A 23,647-nucleotide genomic window follows, 5' to 3' on the forward strand; every position below is an offset into this window, starting at 1 on the left:
CCATACCAGGCGGTGATGCAGCCGGACAGGATGCTCTCGATTGTGTATCTGTAAAAGTTTGTGTGTTTTTGGTGACAAGCTGAATTTCTTCAGCCTCCTGAGGTTGAAGAGACGCTGCTGCGCCTTCTTCACCACGCTGTCTGTGTGGTTGGACCATTTCAGTTTGTCTGGGATGTGTACGCCGAGGAACTTAAAACGTTCTACCCTCTCCACTACTGTCCCATCGATGTGGATAGGGGGGTGCTCCCTCTGTTGTTTCCTGAAGTCCACGATCATCTCCTTTGTTTTGTTGACGTTGAGTGTGAGGTTATTTTCCTGACACCACACTCCGAGGGCCCTTACCTCCTCCCTGTAGGCCGTCTCGTCGTTGCTGGTAATCAAGCCTACCACTGTAGTGTCGTCTGCAAAATGTATGATTGAGTTGGAGGCGTGCATGGCCACGCAGTCGTGGGTGAACAGGGAGTACAGGAGAGGGCTGAGAACGCACCCTTGTGGGGCCCCAGTGTTGAGGATCAGCGGGGTGGAGGTGTTGTTACCTACCCTCACCACCTGGGGGCGGCCCGTCAGGAAGTCCAGGACCCAGTTGTACAGGGCGGGGTCGAGACCCAGGGTCTCGAGCTTGATGACGAGTTTGGCTTGCAACCTTTGATTAGATCACAATCTAACGTGTCTTTTGCCCATAGTGGATGGTCCTGAAACAACAATTGTTCAGCTTTCGCTGTTCTTACTGCCAATTTGAATTTGTTACTTTCCAAAATCCATTCTCCCGGCATCTCGCAAAGATTATCCAACCCTAAAATCGGTTCTATTCCTGTCGCCATGTAAAATGATCCTGGTATTGTTACTAGTCCGATGTTTATGACATAGGTAATAATTAAATCGCCTTAGATTGTGCCCCTGTTACCCCGCTAAAAATGTGATACTTTTTCCTGTCGCAAATTTAGTCAATTTTTCGTTGTAAGGAATCAGTGATATTTGAGAGCCTGTAGCTATTAGAAGGTTGTGTGAGACATGACCTCCTACGTCTCCCTTCACATAAAAAACGTAATCTCTATGAACCACTATTGATCGAACGGAGGCCATGTACTGCTATGCAAAATGTTTGTGTCCCGCTGCCTTCAAGAGGGTTTGCCGATGCTCTTTTGACAAAGACGCAAACGCTTGTATAGCAGCATTTCCTCCAAAGTCAGCAGGTTCCAGTACCACCCTACAATCCATTTTCCAATTACCCACAGCTCAACACCTAAACCAGGGCTTAGTTGACTGTCTTCCACCACATTTCCCTCTCTGTCCATTTGTCTTATTTGGGCCATTGTAACCACTGTTAGTGACTTTCACGGTAGCAGCATTAACAACTCGTACAGCTGTGGAGTAAACAGAATTAGATTCTACTCTCAACGCTGCTTGCACTATTTCATCCCAGCGAGAATGCTGATCAACCACCCCTGCAATAGCCGTTTTGATAACAGGTTTCAAACCATTCGATCCACATAAGCGCGTACTCCTTCTTTCGCACCCTGAGTACAGTTATTCATTTTGCTAGCATCTGGTTGAAACAATACACTCCCAACCGTAGTTAGGAATCCTTCAATTTTATAATTTGCTGTCGCTGGGTCACAATCTTCTCGTCCTGAGGACCAAGCCGAAGTTCTATATCCCGTTGCGAGTGTTGGCAACATGGCCCCAATATGATCACAATCACCAGTATGGAACCCAAAAATTCTACCCTGTCTCCTCAAGAAACTGATAAATTCCTGTCTGTCCCTTACTGGATCTGGTGCCTCTTTCATAATACTACGCATTTCGCTCACTCTCAACAGCTGATGGTGATGCTGTATTTGTATTTATACTTGAGGTTGCGCGTCATCTGGAATAGGGTCGTTCTCCCCTGGTACTATTTGTCCCGGATAATATGTAACCTGGGTTGCGTATGTTCGTACTGGTCACACCTCTCTATGATTTCATGGATCATGCTGATCAAGTATCCAGTCCGGAACTACTATGTCCGGACTCGTAATGTGCCTGTACCCTGCCTCTCGCAACTCATATCGCTCTTTTTCCTCTTTAAGAGAGGGGTATAATGGTGACCCACCAATTGTGACCTGTTTCACCTTATAGCATGGGGCGAACAGTGGAGGATTTGCAATTGCATATACTCCTCTACACGTATTCTGATACTGTTGAAGCGTAACCCTGAGTTGTCTTTCTCTAAATTTTGATTTAGGTTTTGACTCTTTTCTAGCGCATTTGCCAATTCCTGTTTCTGTTTATCTAATCTATGCGCCTGCCATTCGGATATTCCTAGTTTTTTATTTGGCGCCTCATTCTTGTCTACTGCCTGCTCCATTTTACCTCGCAGATCTGTCGTTTTATCCACTGCTGATAAAATGCTGTGATTAGGATGCCTGTGTAATGTGGTTTGGTCCAACCAGGCAGTATTTTGACGTCCGGATGAAAGGCGTGTCCGTAGTAAACTGCCTGCTACTCAGGCTCCGAAGGTAGGATATGCATATTATTAGTAGATTTGGATAGAAAACAGTCAGAAGTTTCTAAAACTGTTTGAACGATGTCTGTGAGTATAACAGAACTCATATTGCAGGGAAAACCTGAGAAAAATCCAACCAGGAAGTGGGAAATCTGAGGCTTGTAGTTTTTCAAGTGATTGCCTATCCAATATACAGTGTAAATTGGGTCATATTGCACTTCCAAAGGCTTCCACTAGATGTCAACAGTCTTTACAACGTTGCTTCTACTGTGAATGGGGAGAGAATAAGAGCTGTTGGATTCAGGTGTCTGGAAAAAAGGCATGAGCTCAGTCATGCGCGTGGCCTTGGGAGCGAGCCGAGTTCCTCTTCATTCCTAAAGACAAAGGAATTGTCCGGTTGGAATTTTATTGAAGATTTATGATAAAAACATCCTAAAGTTTGATTCTATACATCGTTTGACATGTTTCTACAAACTGTAGTATAACTTTTTTGACTTTTCGTCTGGACTTAGTAAGCGCGCGCCTTGTGCATTTGGAATAGTGAACCTAACGCGTGAACAAAATGGAGGTATTTGCACATAAAGATTAACTTTATCGAACAAAACAAACATTTATTGTGGAACTGGGATTCCTGGGAGTGCATTCCGATGAAGATCATCAAAGGTAAGTGTATATTTATAACTCTATTTCTGACTTTTGTTGACTCCACAACATGGCGGGTATCTGTATGGCATGTTTGGTGTCTGAGCGCTGTACTCAGATTATTGCAAGGTGTGCTTTCGCCGTGAAGCTTTTTTGAAATCTGATACAGCAGTTGCATTAAGGAGAAGTGTATCTTTAATTCTGTGCATAACACTTGTATATTTTATCAAAGTTTATGATAAGTATTTCTGTAAATTGATGTGGCTCTCTGCAAAATCACCGGAGGTTTTGGAGGCAAAACATTACTGAACGTAACGCGCCAATGTAAACTGAGATTTTTGGATATAAATATGAACTTAATCGAACAAAACATACATGTATTGTGTAACATGAAGTCCTATGAGTGCCATCTGATGAAGATCATCAAAGGTTAGTGATTCATTTTCATCTCTATTTTTGCTTTTTGTGACTCCTCTCTTTGGCTGGAAAATGGCTGTATGTTTTTTTGTGACTAGGTGCTGACCTAACATAATCGTTTGGTGTGCTTTCGCACGTTCTGGAATGGCCTTTTTGAAATCGGACACTGTGGTTGGATTAACGAGAACCTTATCTTTAAAATAGTGTATAATACTTATATGTTTGAGGAATTTTAATTGAGATTTCTGTTGTTTGAATTTGGCGCCCTGCACTTTCACTGGCTGTTGTCAAATGGGAGGAGGTAATGGCCCCCTGTGTGCCCCCCCCCCCAAAAAATATTGGGGCTGCCTCTCATGCTTCCGTCGTTGCCGTGCTAGTTCCTCGTATTGTCGCCGTTCCTCTCTCGCTATCTCCGCCTGCTTCCATGGCAGGGTCTTGTCCCCTGCCATTACCTCCTCCCAGGTCCAGGATGTCCTCCACTCTTTTCTCTCCCGGGCCCAGAATCCCTGCTCCTCCTGGGCACGCAGCTTGGTCCTTTGGTGGTGGGAGATTCTGTCACGGTTGTCATAGGATGAAGGAGCGGACCAAAGCGAAGCGTGTGTATCATTCCACATTTTCTTTATTTAACTGTGAAACTATGCAATACATACAAATAAACGAATAAACAAAACAACAAACCGTGACGAAGAGGTGCAACATACACTAACTCAAAATGTCATCTCCCACAAACCCAGGTGGGAAAAACAACTAAAGTATGATCTCCAATTAGAGACAACGATGACCAGCTGCCTCTAATTGGAGATCATCCCGCCCCCAAAAAACATAGAAATACAAAAACTAGAACATAACAACATAGAAAATCTAAACTAGGAAAACCCCCTGTCACGCCCTGACCTACTCTACCATAGAAAATAACAGCTTTCTATGGTCAGGACGTGACAGATGGCTCATTCATCACAAAACCCACTGATACTGCGAACTACTTTAATTTGTTATTCATTGGCAAGATTAGCAAACTTAGGCATGTTCTGAAATTCTGAATTTACATATCCATGCATAACTGAATTCCGTAAAGTGAGTGTGGGAGAGGTAAAAAAATGTTTTTATCTATTAACAATGATAAGCCACCTGGGTCTGAAAACTTGGTTGGAAATTACTGAGGATGATAGGGGATTATATTGCCACTCCTATTTGCCGTCTTTTCAATCTAAACCTACAGGAAATTGTGTGCCCTCAGGCCTGGAGCAAAGCAAAATTAATTCCACTGCCCAAGAATAGCAAATCACCCTTTACTGGCGCAAACAGCAGACCAATCAGACTGTTACCAACCCTTAGTAAACTTTTGAAAAAAATGGTGTTTCACCAGTAAACAAAAAATGGTGTTTCACAGTAAACAAATTAAGAACTGACTTTCAGCACGCTTATAAGAAAGAGCACTCAACATTTACGGCACTTACACAAATGACTGATGATTGGCTGAAAATTAATGTATAATAAGAAGATTGTTGGAGCTGGTTTGTTAGACTTCAGTGCAGCTTTTGACATTACCGATCATAATCTGCTGCTGGAAAAACTCATGTTTTATGGATTTACATCCTCTGCTATATCATGGCTCGAAAGTTGTGTGTCTAACAGAACACAGAGGGTGTTTTTTAATGGAAGCCTCTCCAACATAATCCATGGTAGAGTCGGGCATTCTCCAGGGAAGCTGTCTAGGCTTGACCTGCCACTGGCTCTGAATAAAGCCTGTGTGTCTATGTATGCTGATGACTCAACATTATACACTTCAACCAACTACCACAGCGTAGTGAACCTGCCCACACCCAACCCTAACTCGCAAATATCGAAAATGTGCTATAGGCTACAGTCAAAAACATTCAACAAGGGGTGCAAAATTTTGTTTTGCATGATTTAGATATGTTTCTGCTTATAATTTCAGACATTTTGGTAGGCTATTTGTTTGTCAACTTGTCTATAATTAGATACATGTAGCTTCTCTTTTGTCATTAGAATAATGTAATAGATTGATAGAATGAATGCTTTAATCTAGTTGACATCGGCAAAGATGTCCAAATGACATCACTTTGACAGGTTGTAAGGAAAAAGAAAGCTGTGAAAACCATCCATCGTTTTTCTGATAAGATTTCAGTTCAGCTTTGATGCATATTTTATGTGGTTGAAATACTATCAGCTTTTATGATGCTTTTATGTTGAAGACAGCACCTCTACAGATCATATCGAACTGAGCATTGCATTCTCTCAAGATGAAGAAAGAAATAAATCATATTTCTCCACTTCTGTTCCCAAGTCCAAATTTTGCCTACATTTGGTGTATAATTTTACTGCAAGAAATTATTCATTCTGCAGGCGTTATTAAGGCTATAGCCCTATTCGCACGGGACTAGTATTACTAGAGAATGTTGGTTGTGTATTTATTACACCATAATGTCCGTTATTCCAGGGGACAATTTTGACACCACACTACAAGAAGCAAGATCTGCAGGTTCTAGTTTTGTTTAATCTTGATTATTGTCCAGTCGTGTGGTCCAGTGCTGCAAGGAAAGACCCAGCTGCAGCTGGCCCAGAACAGAGGAGCATGTTTTGCTCTTCATTGTAATCAGAGGGCTGATATAAATACAATGCATGCATTTCTCTCTTGGCTAAGATTTGAGGAAAGACTGACTGCATCACTTCTTATAAGAAACATTAATGTGTTGAAAATCCCAAATTGTTTGCATAGTCAACTTACACACAGCTCTGACACACACACTTATCCCACCAGACATGCCACCATGGGTCTTTTCACAGTCCACAAATCCAGAACAAATTAAAGAAAGTGTACAGTATAATATAGAGCCCTTATTGCATGGAACTTCCTTCCATCTCATATTGCTCAAATAAACAGCAAACCTGGTTTAAAAAAAACACAAAGCAACACATCAAGCCACAACGCCTCTTCCCTAATGGACCGAGATAGTTTGTGTGTATGCAATTATATGTATGTGTGCCTTTAAAAAAAAAACTGGATGTAGTTCTGTCCTTGAGCTGTTATTGTCTATTGATGTTCTGTATTGTCATTCTCTATTATGTTTCATGTTTTGTGTGTACCCCAGGAAGAGTAGCTGCTACTTTTGCAACAGCTAATGGGGATTATAATGAAATACCAAATACCCCATAATGACAAAGCAAAATCAGGTTTTTAGACATTTTTGCAAATGTAATACAAATAAAAAACTGATATCATGTTTACATAAGTATTCAGACCCTTTACTCAGTACTTTGTTGAAACACCTCTCACAGCGATTACAGCACTGAGTCTTCTTTGGTATGACGCTACAAGCTTGGCACACATGTGGGGAGTTTCTCCCATTCTTCTCTGCAGATCCTCTCAAGCTCTGTCAAGTTGGATGGGAAGCGTTGCTGCACATTTATTTTCAGGTCTCTCCAGAGATGTTTGATTGGGTTCGAGTCCGGGATCTGGCTGTGCCACTCAAGGACATTCAGAAACATGTCCATGTACTTTGCTCTGTTCATCTGTGCCTCAATCCTGACTAGTCTCCCAGTTTCCAGCACTGCTGAAAAATATCCTCACAGTATGATGCTGCCACAACCATGCTTCAACGTAGGGATGGTGCCAGGTTTCCTCCAGACATGACGCTTGTAATTCAAGCCAAATAGTTTCTTTGTTTCACCAGACCAGAGTGCAGAGATGGTTGTCCTTCTGGAAGTTTCTCCCATCTCCAAAGAGGAACTCTAGAGCTCTGTCAGAGTGACCATTTGGATGTTGGTCACCGCTCTGACTAAAGCCCTTCTACCCCGTAGGCTCTGTTTGGCCAGGCGGCGAGGTCTAGGAAGAGCCCTGGTGGTTCCAAACTTCTTCCATTTTTGAATGATGGAGGCCACTGTGTTCTTGGGGACCTTCAATGCTGCAGACATTTTTTGGTACCCTTTCCCAGATCTGTGCCTCGACACAATCCATAATCCTGTCACAATTCTTTCGACCTCATGCCTTGGTTTTTGCTCTGACATGCACTGTCATGCACTGTCAACTGTGGGACCTTATGTATACAGGCATGTGCCTTTCCAAATCATGTCCAATCAATTGAATTTACCACAGGTGGACTCCAATCAAGTTGTAGAAACATCAAGGATTATCAATGTAAACAGGATGCACCTGAGCTCAATTTCAAGTCTCATAAAGGGTCTGAATACTTATGCAAATAAGGTATTTGTTTTAACATTTGCTATAAGTAAAAAAAAGAAAAGTTTTTGCTTTGTCATTATGCTGTATTGTTTGTAGATTACTGAGGAAAGGTTTTTATTTAATCCATTTTAGAATAAGGCAGTAACGTAACAAAATGTGGAAAAAGTCAAGGGGTCTGAATACTTTCCGAAGGCACTGTAGACCGTTTCAGAAAAAACTGAATAGTCACTACCTCCCAATTAATCCACAGGTTATCTGCAGGTAACCTGATTGACAATTCCTCTCTGTCCCCGTCCTTGTCCCCACACTAGCCCGCTGACCCAGCAGGGGACTTGATACAATGACATTAAGTGACGTTATGCAGCCTCTTCCAACAGAGGTGCCGGGTACAGAGGAGAAGGGGGCATGTCCTGACAGGGCTGACAGAAAGAATGTGAGGGAATAATATAATAATATACTGTATTTCCACCATGCGAAAGAGCCACATGCCTAGACTGTCAGCTACAGAGGTACCATTATTATTTTAACTAAGAATAACACTTTGGTCTTCTGGCTGAGATCCTTGTCATTACTTATGTAATTAGTGTCTAAGGAGCGCCAGGAGAGGAGACCAGGCTGGCGGCGCCAGGCAACACAGGTTGGATAATAGAGGGAGACAGATCATTTAACAGAGATCCTCCCTAAAGCCAGCTGCAGTAGAGGGCCTGACTGGCAGCACTGCAGTGTTAATGGGACACATGACAAGTGGATCGACAGATACACAGGCAGACAGGTGATTTAAAAAAAAAAGTAAGAATATAAAGTTTCTAAACAATTCTACATTCATGTGGATGCTACCATGATTACGGATAATCCTGAATGAATCATGAATAATGAGGAGTGAGAAAGTTAGACGCACAAATATCATACCCCCCCCCCCCCCCCAAAATGCTAACCTCCCCTGTATTGTAATGGTGAGAGGTTAGCATGTCTTGGGGGTATGATATTTGGGCGTCTGTAACTTTGTCACTCATCGTTATTCACGATTCATTCAGGATTAACTTAATCATGGTAGCAGCCACATTAATAGGGATAGGAGTCCCGCTAGCTAACTTCTGGTGAAACTGGAGGGCGCACAATTCCAATAAATGATCATAAATATTATGGATTTTAAACATTTATGTACATAGAAGTGTCTTATATCGGCTGAAAGGTTAAATTCTTGTTAACCTAACTGCTCTGTCTGATTTACAGTAACTATTATAGCGAAAACATGCCATGCGATTGTTTGAGGACGGCGCCCCACATCAAAATATTCTTTTTTTTGTCTTCATGGCGCGCGCAAACACAAATTTACAAGACTGTGTCCCACTATTAAAACTGATATTTCTTATTATTTTTTTAAGTTACAAGCCTGAAACCTTGAACACAGACTGCTGACACCCTGTGGAAGCCATAGGAATTTCATCCAGGGAGCTAATTTTCAATATGACCTTACTCTTGCATTTCTAAGAGGATGGTCTCTCAAAAAATAAAACTTCTGGTTGGTTTTAATTTGGATCGCCTCCTACCATATCTATTGTGTTATATTCTCCTACATTATTTTAAAATTTCTACAAACTTCAAACTGTTTTCTTTCCAATGGTACCAATTATATGCATATCCAGGCTTCAGGACCTGAGCTACAGGCAGTTTACTTTGGGCATGTCATTCAGACAGGAAGTAGAGAAAAAAGGGGCCTAGCCCTAAGAAGTTGTAGAAGTGTTTAGAAACATATTCTATTCTTACTTACAATAAAAGTGTAGAGTGACAGGCTTGATATAGCAATTGTGTGCTATGACTATGGGACGAAATACTTTAATAACACTTTAATGCACATATAAGTGTATTTGTGCCAATACCTTTGGTCCCCTAAAATGGGAGAATTGCTGTAATTTCTAAACAGTTCACCCAATATGGATGAAAATACCCTCAAATTAAAGCTGACAGTCTGCACTTAGGCATTGTATCATTTAAAATCCAAAGTGCTGGAGTACAGGGCCAAAACAACAAAACATTTGTCACTGTCCCAATACTTTTGGAGTGCACTGTAAATATTTTATATTGCCCATTCACCCTCTGAATGACACACATACACAATCCATGTCTCATGGCTGAACAACGACATGAAAAACATACAGCTGGCGGGTTATACACTGTACCAGTAGGATAGAACAGCAGCCTCTGGTAAGATAAGGGGTGACGGTCTATGTATATTTGTAAACATCAGCTGGTGCACGATATCTAAAAGTCTCAAGGTTTTGCTCGCCTGAGGAAGAGCATCTCATGATAAGCTGTAGACCACACTATCTATCTAGAGAGTTTTCATCTATATTCTTCGTAGCTGTCTATTTACGACCACAAACCGATGCTGGCACTAAGACCGCACCCAATGAGCTGTATATGGCCATAAGCAAACAGGAAAGTGCTTATTCAGAGGCGGTGCTCGTAGTGGTCGGGAACTTTAACCCTTTCACGCGTGAGTTCCAAATATCTCTAACGGTCGCCCCAGCGTGAGTTTTTTTATGCACGTGATGTTCGAACGTTCTCTCCATTCCAGGATGTGATTGTTACATAAACAACAACACTGAATGGCTCAGAGTGGGAGTGAGAGGTTACCGTGATTGACTGCCTAAACGCGCAATTTGTATCAATAAATCACTATCAGAAAATGTTTTGTGTGGTATTATTGATATATTTACCATTTTATTTACGTTTTTCAATTACCCGTGATAAATCATGCGTTCCGATTTTTGCATAAATTGTAAAGGGCGCATAGTATGTGTGTAAAATAATGTTTTGAAGGTTGTACTGATTATGATGAGCTAAGCTAATTCCAGCTTTGTGTATGGAGCCATGTTTGTTGACATACAATGCATTCTGGGTTTCACTTGATCGTCTGTCACACCAAAGATGCTATAACAAAATGAGGTGAGTAAGGGTTCACTCATTTTTTGAGAACTTCAGGAAGTGAATGATGGTAGACCCCTTCAACAACTCATCTTGTCTTCTCTTATTATCTTCGGTTTCTGTGAGGTTAAAAAAGCATGGCTGCGCGCTGAAACTAATTGTCGGATTACTTTCGATTTCTAGAAAGTGTTTTACTCAATTATTTTGATCAACGGTGAGCTCACCCGTGATGTGATTAATTGTACATAGTAATTGCTATTAGCTAATTCATAGTGTAGTTTATGTCAGCCGAGAGTTAGAAAATATGACCGCTTGTGTTGCATCAATCTTTCCTCAGCGCTAGGACAAATGTAGCCTACATTTTTCCGGTTAGGATGATTGTGTTATGCTATAGATACTTCTGTGAATATCTGAACATTGCATCCAAAAATAAACTGCTCACATTCTGGACATAACTTTGTAAGGACTGTGTTTGTGTAAATAGTTTCTGAAAAAAGTGTGGCCAGCTCAAATGTTGATTGTTGCGTCATTCGAAACTGGCCGTTCTAAATGAGTGTTCTAATCACACGGGGTGTGATCGTACGCTTCAGGGACTACTGTAGAACGATCACACCCTGTGTGATGGTACGTGTGAAAGGGTTAATGCAGGGAAACTTAAATCCGTTTTACATCATTTCTACCAGCATGTTAAATGCGCAACCAGAGGGAAAAAAACTCTAGACCACCTTTACTCCACACACAGTGTCAAGACTTCCGCCGAAGTCGGGTCCTCTCCTTGTTCGGGCGGCGCTCGGCGTCGCCGGTCTTCTAGCCATCATTGATCCACTTTTTATTTTCCATGTGTTTCGTCTTGTTTTTCCTCACACCTGGTTTCAATTCCCTCAATCACTTGTTGTGTATTTAACCCTCTGTTCCCCCCATGTCTTTGTGTGGGATTGTTTATTGTAAGTGCTTGTGCATGTGTTGATTGGTGCGCGACGGGTTTTTGTACCCATATCTTGTTATTTTTATGTCGTTGGTTTTGCTACTAAACTGCTCAGGCTATTACCAAGTTCTGCTCTCCTGCGTCTGACTTCCCTGCCACCGGTTACGCATCCCTTACAGAATCCCACACCAACTATATGGAGTCAGCAGGAGCAGGTGCCCCTGGAATAGAGGTGGAGGAGCGCGTCTGGGAGTATGCAGCGACGCTCCACCATCTCGGCGCCGCCATGGACCGCGTTGTCCAAACTATGGACCGCTGGGAGAGACGGAGTTCCTCCAGCGCCTCCACCAGCACAACCAGGGTCTCCACTACTCGCCCCCCTTTCACCCAGTCTCAGTGGGATTCATCTCGCCCTTCCCCAGGAGTATGATGGGATGGCTGCACGCTGCCAGGGTTTCCTGTTACAGCTCAACCTCTACCTGGCAACCGTCCACCCGGCTCCTTCAGGTTCGTGAGAAGGTCTCCACCCTCGTATCGTGCCTCTCTGGGAAATCATTGGAGTAGGCCAACGCCGTGTGGGGAGAAGTGGATGCGGCGCTGGACCATTTCGAGGATTTCACCCGCCACTTCCGGGCAGTCTTCGACCATCCACCCGAGGGTAGAATGGCGGGTGAACGTCTCTTCGCCCAGGAATTTGCCATGGATTTTCGGACCCTGGCCGCCGGCACGGGATGGAAAGATAGGGCCCTGATCGACCGCTATCGCTGCAGTTTGCGTGAGGACGTCCGTCGGGAGTTGGCCTGCAGGGACACCACACTCACTTTCGACCAGCTGGTGGACCTGTCCATTCGGCTGGATAACCTGCTGGCCACCCGCGGACGTCCAGATCGGGTTATATCGGTTCCATCCCCCAGCACCGCCGCTCCGGTACCCATGGAGCTGGGAGGTGCTGTGCATAGGGAGACTGGAGGAGGTTACGGCTCGTGCACCATCTGTGGCCGCAGAGGTCACGCTGCCGTTCTGTGCCGGGTTGGTTCCTCTGGGGATCGAGGCAGCAGGTAGGGCACTCTGGCGTCATCCCAGGTGAGCCTGCACCCTTCTCAACCAGAGCCCTCTGTTGCACACGTTTTTTTGTATGTTTCTTTCCCTGAGTTTTCCCCGCATTCTCAGCATAAGGCGCTCGTCGATTTCAGGCGCGGCTGGGAATTTTATAGACAGATCGTTCGCCCTTAGTTTAGGGATCCCCATTGTTCCCGTGGCTGTGCCCTTCCCCGTTCACGCCTTAGACAGTCGACCATTAGGGTCAGGGTTGATTAGGGAGGCCACCGCTCCTCTGGGTATGGTGACACAGGGGGGTCATAAGGAGAGAATTAGTCTCTTCCTCATTGACTCTCCTACGTTTCCCGTGGTGCTAGGCCTACCCTGGTTAGCTTGTCATGACCCCACTGTTTCTTGGCAACGGAGGGCTCTCACGGGGTGGTCGCGGGAGTGCTCGCGGAGGTGTTTAGGGGTTTCCGTGGGTGCTACTATGGTGGAAAGTCCAGACCAGGTCTCCACCGTGCGCATTCCCCCTGAATATGCCGATTTGGCTCTCGCCTTCTCCAAAAAGAAGGCGACTCAATTACCACCCCATCGACGGGGCGATTGTGCGATAAATCTCCTGGTAGACGCTGCACTTCCCAGGAGTCACGTGTATCCCCGCTCACAGGCGGGGATGGCGGCTATGGAAACATATGTCTCCGAATCCCTGCGTCAGGGGTACATTCGGTCCTCCACTTCACCCGCCTCCTCGAGTTTCTTTTTTGTGAAGAAGAAGGAGAGAGGTCTGCGCCCGTGTATTGACTACCGAGGCCTAAATCAGATCACGGTGAGGTACAGTTACCTGCTACCTCTTATCGCCACAGCAATTGAGTCAATCCACGGGGCACGCTTCTTCACCAAACTAGATCTCAGGAGTGCTTACAACCTGATGCGTATCCAGTAGGGAGACGAGTGGAAGATGGCGTTCAGTACGACATCAGGGCATGAGTACCTCGTCATGCCGTACGTATTGATGAATGCTCCATCAGTCTTCCAAGCCTTTGTAGACGAGATTTTCAGGGACCTGCACGGGCAGGGTGTATATTGATGAAATTCTGATATACTCCGCTACACGTGCCGAGCATGTGTCCCTCGTGCGCATGGTGCTAGGTCGACTGTTGGAGCATGACCTGTACGTCAAGGCTGAGAAATGCCTGTTCTTCCAGCAGTCTGTCTCCTTCCTAGGGTACCACATTTCCACCAAGGGGGTGGAGATGGAGAGTGACCGCATTTCAGCCGACTCCCACCACGGTAAAGGAAGTGCAGTGGTTCCTAGGGTTTGCCAATTACTATCGGAGGTTTATCCGAGGTTTTGGTCAGGTAGCGGCTCCCATTACCTTACTGCTGAAGGGGGGCCCGGTACGTTTGCAGTGGTCGGCTGAGGCGGACAGGGCTTTTGGTCACCTGAGGGCTCTGTTTACCTCGGCTCCCGTGCTGGCCCATCCGGATCCCTCTTTGGCGTTCATAGTGGAGGTGGACGCATCCGAGGCTGGGATAGGAGCCGTGCTCTCTCAGCGCTCGGGTACTCCACCGAAGCTCCGCCCTTGTGCCTTCTTCTCGAAGAAGCTCAGCCCAGCGGAGCGAAACTATGACGTGGGGGACCGGGAGCTATTGGCTGTCGTCAAGGCTCTGAAGGCATGGAGACATTGGCTTGAGGGGGCTATACACCCTTTTCTCATCTGGACTGACCACCGCAATCTGGAGTACATCCGGGCAGCGAGGAGACTGAACCCTCGCCAGGCAAGGTGGGCCATGTTTTTCACCCGTTTAGTTTTTTCCCTTTCCAACAGACCAGGTTCCCAAAACGTGAAAGCAAACGCACTGTACCGACTGTATGACACAGAGGAGCGGCCCATGGATCCCACTCCCATACTCCCGGCATCCTGCCTGGTGGCGCCGGTGGTGTGGGAGCTGGGCGCAGACATTGAGCGGGCGTTATGTGCAGAGCCCACTCCCCTTCAGTGTCCCGCTGGGCGTCTGTACGTTCCGTCTGCTGTCCGTGACCGGTTGATCTATTGGGCCCACACGTCACCCTCCTCTGGTCATCCTGGGATCGGTCGGACAGTGCGCTGTTCGGTTGGGAAGTATTGGTGGCCTACCTTGGCCAAGGACGTGAGGGTTTATGTTTCCTCCTGCTCGGTGTGCGCCCAGTGTAAGGCTCCTAGGCACCTGCCCAGAGGGAAGCTACACCCCTTACCCATTCCACAGCGGCCTTGATCGCACCTGTCGGTGGATTTTCTCACCGACCTCCCCCCCCCCCCTCACAGGGAAACACCACGATCCTGGTCGTTGTGGATCGGTTCTCTAAGTCCTGCCGTCTCCTCCCTCTGCCCGGTCTCCCTACGGCCCTACAGACTGAGGAGGCCTTGTTTATACACGTCTTCCGGCACTACGGGGTGCCTGAGGATATAGTGTCTGATTGAGGTCCCCAGTTCACTTCGAGGGTCTGGAAGGCGTTCATGGAACATCTGGGGGTCTCGATCAGCCTTACCTCAGGGTTCCATCCCAAGAGTAATGGGCAGGTGGAGAGAGTGAACCAGGATGTGGGCAGATTTCTGCGGTCGTATTGCCAGGATCGGCCAGGGGAGTGGGCAGCGTTCGTGCCCTGGGCCGAGATGGCTCAGAACTCACTCCGCCACTCCTCCACTAACCTCTCCCCCTTCCAGTGCGTACTGGGGTACCAGCCGGTTCTGGCGCCTTGGCATCAGTCAGACCGAGGCTCCTGCGGTGGACGACTGGTTCAGGCATGCAGAGGAGACATGGGACGCCACCCATACCCATATCTTGTTATTTTTATGCCGTTGGTTTTGCTATTAAACTGCTCCGGCTATTACCAAGTTCTGCTCTCCTGTGTCTGACTTCCCTGCCACCGGTTACGCACCCCTTACACACAGAGACACATACAAAGCTCTCCCTCGCCCTCCATTTGTAAAATCTGACAATAATTCTATCCTCCTGATTCCTTTTTACCAGCAAAAATTAAAGCAGGACGCACCAGTGACTCGTCAATAAAAAAATTGTTTTATATGAAGCAGATGCTAAGCTACAGGACTGTTTAGCTAGCACTGACTGGAATATGTTCCGGGATTCTTCCGATGGCATTGAGGAGTACACCATATCAGCACTGTTGCCAACTCCTCAGTAAGGAAAGTAGCTATTGGCTGTCCTAAAAGTAGCTAGAAGTCGCTAAATGATGTCATCACCTAATTTGCATAATTGGCCATGTGCATGTAATTGTGATGGACGCTGTAGGAGAGAGGAATAACGTCGTGGGAGAGACAAAAAGTGAGTAAAAAACACCCTAAATATGTTTACAACTACAAATGAGCAAGCTGCAGAGAGTGGCACCCACAGCAAATGAGAACCATATATTTGAGGCCATACTCCTCCTTCAGCACTTTATGGACCCCATTGTTAATCCCCGTCATAACAGAGGCATTGTCAGTCCCTATCCCCAGGAGTTTCTCTTTTTTAAGACAACACTTCGAGGAAAGAGCACGGCTATAGATTTGGCATCTCCTCCCTCCAACTCAACAAGCCCCAGAAATGTTGATACAATTGTCTGCTTGGCGTCACTAAAGTACCTTATCTAGGGTGACCATACGTCCTCTTTTTGGACCTAAATAAATGCGTCCGGCCGGGATTTCTAAATCGCCCAAAATGCCCGGGATTCGGCTTTTGCTTTCTACAGTCGCCATTCATTTTGTGCGTTTTGGGGGTTTTGCATTGCTTTGACCTTTCTCTTTAGGTCCCGCCTTCTCACACGCCACCATTGGTGGGTCATGTAGGCCTACGCAAACATTGGTCAAACTGCATTTCAATCATTACCCTCACCATGGCAACAGCCAAGAGACAGCGCAGCAGTTTGCTTGTCAACAGTGGCACATGGCTCCAGAACAGCGTAAAATGCCCAAATGCAAATGTAAATTCAGACGATTTACAGAGAAAATTCCCGTGTTTTCGTCTTGGTCGGGATCCGTGTGAAGCAGAATGCATGACCTGCAAAGCTGGCACGTACGTGTCATTGTCAAATAAAGGTGCTAGCGACCTAGAAGCCCACATAAGCTCTGCAAAACACAAAATTGCAGCTAAAGGAGAGAGTTCGTCAGGTAAATTAACTGACTATTTTGTGAGAGCAGGTAAAACAGAAGATGCTGTTACTGCTGCGGAGGGAGTTTTTGCATTCCACAACACGAAGCATCACAATAGCTACAGATCAATGGACTGCACGTCTGCCTTGTTAAAAAAGGCATTCCCTGATTCCGAGACTGCGCAAAATTTTTCAAGCGCTCGTACTAAGAACGAAGAAATTCTTACCGCTGTGATAGCACCACATTCTGTCGACATAGCTCAGAAAGCACTAGAAGACATACCTTACTGTGGTGTTTCTACTGATGGGAGCAATCACGGTGCTGTGAAAATATTCCCTCTGCTTATTCAGTATTTTGATTGGAAGAATGGTGGCGTGCAAAGTAAATTAGTCGAAGTTAAAAACACTCCAAATGAGACAGCTGATACAATCGCGCAATACATCAAAGAAACACTGGAATATAATGGGATTTTTTCCAAATGTATTGCATTTACAGGTGACAACTGCAATACAATGTTCGGGGGAATCCGCCGTGACGAAGAAGGAAAGAATGTTTTCGCAAACTTAACGAAGTCATTGCAGAACAAGTCTTTAATCGGTGTGGGCTGCCCAGCACACGTCTTGAACAATTGTGTTCATTACGGGCAGACACACTAGATGTCGATATTGAGAACATCATCTTCAAAATATGTCAATACTTTCACATCTACACTGTGCGCACAGAGAATCTGAAGGAGTACTGTGAATTTGTTGATGTTGAATACAGAAGTCTCCTTTCTCACAGCAAGACGCGATGGCTGTCATTATTCCCAGGTATTGAGAGGCTGCTACAGATGTTTCCAGCCTTGAAAGCATTCTTTTTGTCACAGGAAAAAACACCCTCCTTGATCAAGAAGTTTTTTGAAGATGAGTTCAGTGAAATTTACCTCTGGCACATGCACTCGCTCGTGTGTGTTTCATTCACACATTCAGGAGATGGAAAGGGATAGTAATTCAATTGTGGAAGTGAAGAACCTTTTGAACAAAGTCCACACCATGCTTCTTGAACGCAAGACCAGAAGGGGCTTCTGTGTACACAATACAACTTTAAAAATATGTCTTGCAAAGACTTTCATGCCTACTTGATTGGTAATAAAGGACTGTTGGGAAAGATTCGATCTTCGGGAAAGTATCAGGAGGACTGACATTATTTTTGACTGAAATAGTAGATTTTTTTATAACTGTTTTTTAAATTTTATTTTAACCTATGGCCATTTATTTTAACCTATGGCTAAACTATTTTTTTATTTTTTATTGTATTATTCTATTGTTGAGGGCCAACAGTTGAATGGAAAGGATGCATTACTTTATGTATTAAAGTTCAATAACATAGTTGCATGGTTGTGAACGCATTTGTATTTACCGCCCACTGTGTCCGTCTGCCTCCCGCTCCCACTGTCCTCTTTTTTGAAAACTAAAATATGGTCACCCTAACCTTATCACAACCCCCAGGTACTTAGAAACACTTACATCCGTGCACTCAGAGGAGGAGGCTGAAACGCTGGTCACCCACATCTGCGACCAACTTCAGAAAGTATGGTACTAGAACACCATTAATAATTTCTGGGCACTTTGTCCTGTGCATTTTGAAGTGGGTAGCAGCAGTGGAGTCTGAGAAAGCAGCTCTACATGCTTTTCCGATGTGATCACATGCCAGCATGGAACAGTGTTCAGCGTTAGCTAATGCCATGGTGGCCTCAGCCTTTTTTGCAGTCAATTTTTTTTACCATAAATGGCAGCTTGTTTAGGGTGGAACTGTTATAAGGCTTTGCCTTTTGAGTATGTTTTTGAGTTGTCATGTGTTTTTTACATCACTAAGTATGGCGTAGAAATCAGCCTTACAATACAGGCAGTATGCCCGTGTATCATCTCCAATATACGGCTTCAACCAGCCTTTGAATTCAGGGTTTGATTCCCACTCCTTTCTGTATTTTTGAGTGTACAGTTTAGACTGAGACATGATGAACTAGACAGCTAGATGTTTAGCTTATGTCACAGAGAGGCACACACACAGTGGACAAGGTGAGTGACTGAGGCTGTGTGAGTCAAATGCAGTGATTTATTTTTGTGCCTTGATTTATTTTAGACAAAACCTTTTACATTCCGCCCTGAATGTAACCCAGGGCGGGATCAGCCAGCGGCGGCTTCCCACATGCGCGATTCATTTGCATTCTGGACGCGGAGGGGTGAACATCTTCTGCTCTGACTGCACCGCCTGTGAGTGCTTTGGGATGGGGGGGGTGGGGGTGGGACCCACGGCAGCACCCGCTGCTCGTTGAGAAGAGGAAGAATGATACGTGCTTTCACGCCAGAGTCTCCAATAACACCAGAAAAAGTCGCATGATTTGTCGCAAGTCGATTTTTTGAAAATGTGTCGCTTGAGGGGTCTGAATACTCGCTTAATACAGCGACAGAGCCGCTAAATTGGCAACACTGCACATCAGTCACTGGCTTCATCAATAAGTGCATCAATGAAGTCGTCCCAACAGTGACGAGCCTCAACTAATCCCTGGCATGTCCAACGTCATCTGAAAGCGACGTATGTTTGTTGTTGAGCGAAGAATGAGAGAACTCGGTTCATTGTTTTTGTAAAATTGACAGTTTTTATATACTTTTATTTTGGATCCTGCGGCTCTGTTGGGCTTAGTTGCTGTAAGCGCTGCTGTCTGTCCCGGGATCCCTCCAGATTCTGTAGAGGGGGAGAGACATGGAAGTCCAGCTAGCCTAGCTGGCTCGGCGGTCTCAAATGGAGGTCGCTATTGAACGTTTCCAGCGCTGCAGGGGCTGTGTTTACTTTGCTTTGTTCCAAGACCATGTGGACCACGTTGACTTTCAATATAGCAACTACTTGCTTGCGGAGGACTACATGGGCGAAGTGGCTACTCTTAGCAAGCAAGTAGCAAACCTACACTAGCTACTTGGGAATCCACACTCACCTACTTTTTATTTTTCTTCCACCCCAGTAGCCGGACGCCGCTCTGGTCTAGTGGAAGTGAGCCGACTGGCCGGTTCTCAGCAGGTTTCCAACCCCGAAGGCGTCTCCGCCTTCCCTGGAGAACGGAGCTGTTCTCGACCCAAAAGGGTCTGATCCTTAATTAATAACCATACCTACATGTACATATTACCTAAATTACCTCGACTATCCGATTCCCCTGCACATTGACTCTGTACCAGTACGCCCTGTATATAGCCTCGCTATTGTTATTTTTACTGCTGCTCTGTAATTATTTGTTACTTTCATTATTATTATTATTATTTTGTTATATTTTTCTTAAAACTGCATTGTTGTTTAATGGCTGTAAGCATTTCACTGTAAGGTCTACACCTGTTGTATTTGGCGCATGTGACAAATACGATTTGATTTAATTTGAATTGTCTCAAGGCTTCGAAATCGTTTTTTGACCTGTCTCCTCCCCTTCATCTACACTGATTGAAGTGGATTTAACAAGTCATAACATTCACCTGTTCAGTCTGAGTCATGGAAAGAGCAGGTGTTCTTAATGTTTTGTACACTCAGTGTGTATTGTATTAAAATGATAAAGAATAAATGTTTGTATGAAATTATTAATTTGGTACCGTTGTGTGTCCCTGTAGGTGATTTTCCGTAAGATCAGTGACATGAAGGAGGAGGAGTGCCAGCGTCAGCGGAACCAGGGTGCGTCCTCTCAGCTTGGCCTGGAGAAGAACCAGGTCCAAGTGGAACACCACCAGCACCCCATCCACCACAGCCTGCAGCTTTCCTACTCCAGCCTGCAGCACTCCCTGCCCCTCAACATCCAGCTACCTGGGCCCCATTCCTCCCTACACGGGCTCCAGAATGGGGCTCCCCTTCTGGGTTGCAGCAGCAGTGTGCTCACTGTGTCCCAGGTCACGCCCAGTTCATGCCCTCCTGCTGCCAGGGGCTGGGGGCGCATCAAAAGCTTGACTCCCCCACCTCCAGAGGTCAGGAAGGTGGGACTGAACAATGTAGCTAAAGCCGTCTCCGAGGAGATGCTCTCTCAGGAGGGCAGTGGTCAGGAGGCTGGGCTTAGAGGAGGAGAGGAGGAGGACAACCACCTCCGTAAGACAGACTCCTGCGACAGCAGCACCACTAAGAGTGAGCTGCGTATAGACGGGGCCGGGGAGGTTCGGGTTCACCTCCAGCAGAGACCCCTGCCACACCCGTTCGGCCCCATCCCAGAGCAAGCCCTGCAGGCTGTGCTGCAGGAGACCCGGTTAGTGCTCCGGGGGGACAGCCAGACTCTGGGGGGCCGGCTAAGGGCCCTGGAGACACAGGTGGCTCAGATCCTCAAACTGCTGACCTCTACAAAGAGGAGGATGTCTCTACCTCTGGCCGCCACCCCCAAAACCAAAAGTCAGGACGTCTCCGCTGTCTCCAGACCCGTTTCTCCTGACTCAGTGGACGACGATGGACACATCTGAAGAGGATATAACACCACTGTTCCACATACCTTAATATTTGCAAACAAACTTTTAACTAATGTCAATCATTATTCCTTTCTTGATTGTAAATACTTCTCTATTCATGTCCAGCTGGATTCTGGCTTGTCAAAGAAACTATAACTATTTACTTCTTGCCTGTGTATGATGCATTTGACTGCATGCAAATGTATTTAAAAATAACCAATATTTTATTGATCTACTCTGTATATAAATATGTTTTAAGTATTGACAATTTCCAATGTTGACATTGAGGGTATGCATAGAGGTAGCGCTATTAACCATGAGTTACCAATGGGTTCTGAAACTGCATTGATACTTGGTGTATTGGGAAATCCATGAGGTTAAGGTTTTTCCCACAGAAAGAAAGTCCAGAAGCTGTAGGCTATACTGTTATGTGGCCCTTTCTTGATGATATGAGTGCCCATGCAAGTAAGTGATAACTGATATGAATTATTGAGCAACGTCATGATTTGAAGGCAGTAGTCCTTTTTTTTCTCCCAAGCCTTGGTCTGTTCCAGTTAGTTGTTGCTACTTACATTGATTTATATTTTTTATGATCACCCTATATATCTCCTATCACTGTCTGATTTCCTGTAGAGAAAAATATTATTTCCAGAGGTATTTTAGTGTTAATAGCGTAACAGTTGATTTTCCTCATGTCTATGCATAATTTAGATACATGTTGTGTATGGACTTTATGTTGACATGATGTCTAAAGAAGGCTTTTTATGTTCACCCTGCAGCATGAACTAGATGTGCAACTGACTGCACTATGGTAAATAAAGTAGGGAAGTCTGAAACAGACTGACAGCATGGCTTCTGGGAAATAGAGTCCCATCCAGTGACACACAGTCCCACTCTCCTTACACATGACACGAGCCACACAGTTGCATGGTGTATCACAAAGCCTGCTCCGACTTCTATTATTGAAGATTCATTTGTTGAGAGCACCTTCACCAGCTTATCTCTCATTTCTTATGTTGTGGGTGCTGAGGTTGCCTGCCTGCCTGCCACTTAGCCTCTCCCCAATTCAACTCAACTGCACTGAACGACGGTTGGGCTGGCTTCTGTTTAAAACCCACCTTTGATCAGCTAGCCTGCTGCCAAGTGATCCCTCTGTGGCACAGCTATTCCAATAGAGATACATGCCTGGTTTGTGAAGTACCAATGTGGATGTCTTCTGTCCATTTTACGGCCATGTTTATGGTTATGAATTTGTTTTGAATATTGCAAGCTATACAACCTGTGATTTTCTGGTGAGTGAGAACATATTTATTCTTACTGGCACTTGTAAACTCACAGCAGAGTCATATATACAGTATGTATGTGTATGGCTCTGGGTCTTAGTCCACTGATGAATACCTGTCTGCTACACAGGGAGCCTGTCTTACTACAACGTAATAATACAGAGATATATTAGGATGCAGTGGTAGCATTCAGTCGAGGGATCTGTGTACATATAAGTCATCTATGCAGTAACCCATTTCTTGAAAGTGTCTCTCAAACTTACTTCTGAAGTTCATAAAGGGATAGAGCGACTAGGAGCAGTGTCTTTGACAATCGACTAAGAGAGTCCTGTGGTCTGAGTGTGGTCCACAGCAGGAGAGAGAAAGAGAGAGCATGTCCAGCCTTCCCTTCATTACAGGGAGAGAACTAATCGCGTCTCAGCTCAGTCTCAGTCACCTGAATGTATTGCTGCATCCTCAATCCCTCTCTCACCTGACACTGCTCTCTCCTCTCTTCTATCTCTCTCTCACACCTCACACTGGTCTCTCGCTTTCTCTCAATCCCTCATATTTCTTCTTCTCTCTCTCGCATACTCTCTCTCTCTCTCTACCCCCCCTCTTCTCTCTCTCCTCTCTGTAAATAACTTCTATTGAAACTCACTGATTGTGTCCTGAGCATACTAATATCTAGCCTCTTTCTCTCTGTTGGTGTGCTAGCTGGATACCTCTCCCTATAGGGACAGGACAGACAGGATTGGGAAGCATTTCTTTACACCTGGACTATAAGGTCCAATCCTTTTCTGCTGGAATATTGCTTTCAAATGTTTGGTAAAGTAATGGCATTAATAAGTAGCACTGATCATTCCCACTATGGTTCATGTATTGTTTTACAGTTGCACACCTTGATTGTAGCGTCAGCTAAATAAACTACTGTCTGGAACATCTCTGTCTGGGGCTTTCTAGTGTAATTGTCATCTTGAAAATGTGCTTCTCTACAGGAATGGGAATGTATTATTACTGGGATACCTGCAGGATATCAGAATCACTCATTCAATGTATTCTCTCTTTATACTTTGAAATGACTAAGAAGCTAAAGTTTCACCGCAAAGTTCAATTTGTGATACCGTATAGTAGTTAAATCGGAACTCCCAGAAATTTTATTTTGTTT

At 45.0% G+C, this 23,647-nt stretch overlaps 1 protein-coding gene across 1 annotated transcript in view; it reads left to right on the plus strand.

Moving 5' to 3' along the window:
- LOC106610918 (voltage-gated delayed rectifier potassium channel KCNH5) overlaps positions 1-23,423 on the plus strand; it is a 92,689-nt gene extending 69,266 nt beyond the window's left edge. Inside the window, exon 11 of the mRNA XM_045724261.2 lies at positions 20,405-23,423. Within this exon, the coding sequence (XP_045580217.2) occupies positions 20,405-21,232 (828 nt within the window). The 3' untranslated portion in view covers positions 21,233-23,423. The remainder of the gene's footprint in view (positions 1-20,404) is intronic.
- The last annotated feature ends 224 nt before the right edge of the window (positions 23,424-23,647 follow it).

The sequence above is a fragment of the Salmo salar genome, chromosome 09 (genome assembly GCF_965601325.2).
Source record: "Salmo salar chromosome 09, fSalSal1, whole genome shotgun sequence".
NCBI lineage: Eukaryota > Metazoa > Chordata > Actinopteri > Salmoniformes > Salmonidae > Salmo > Salmo salar.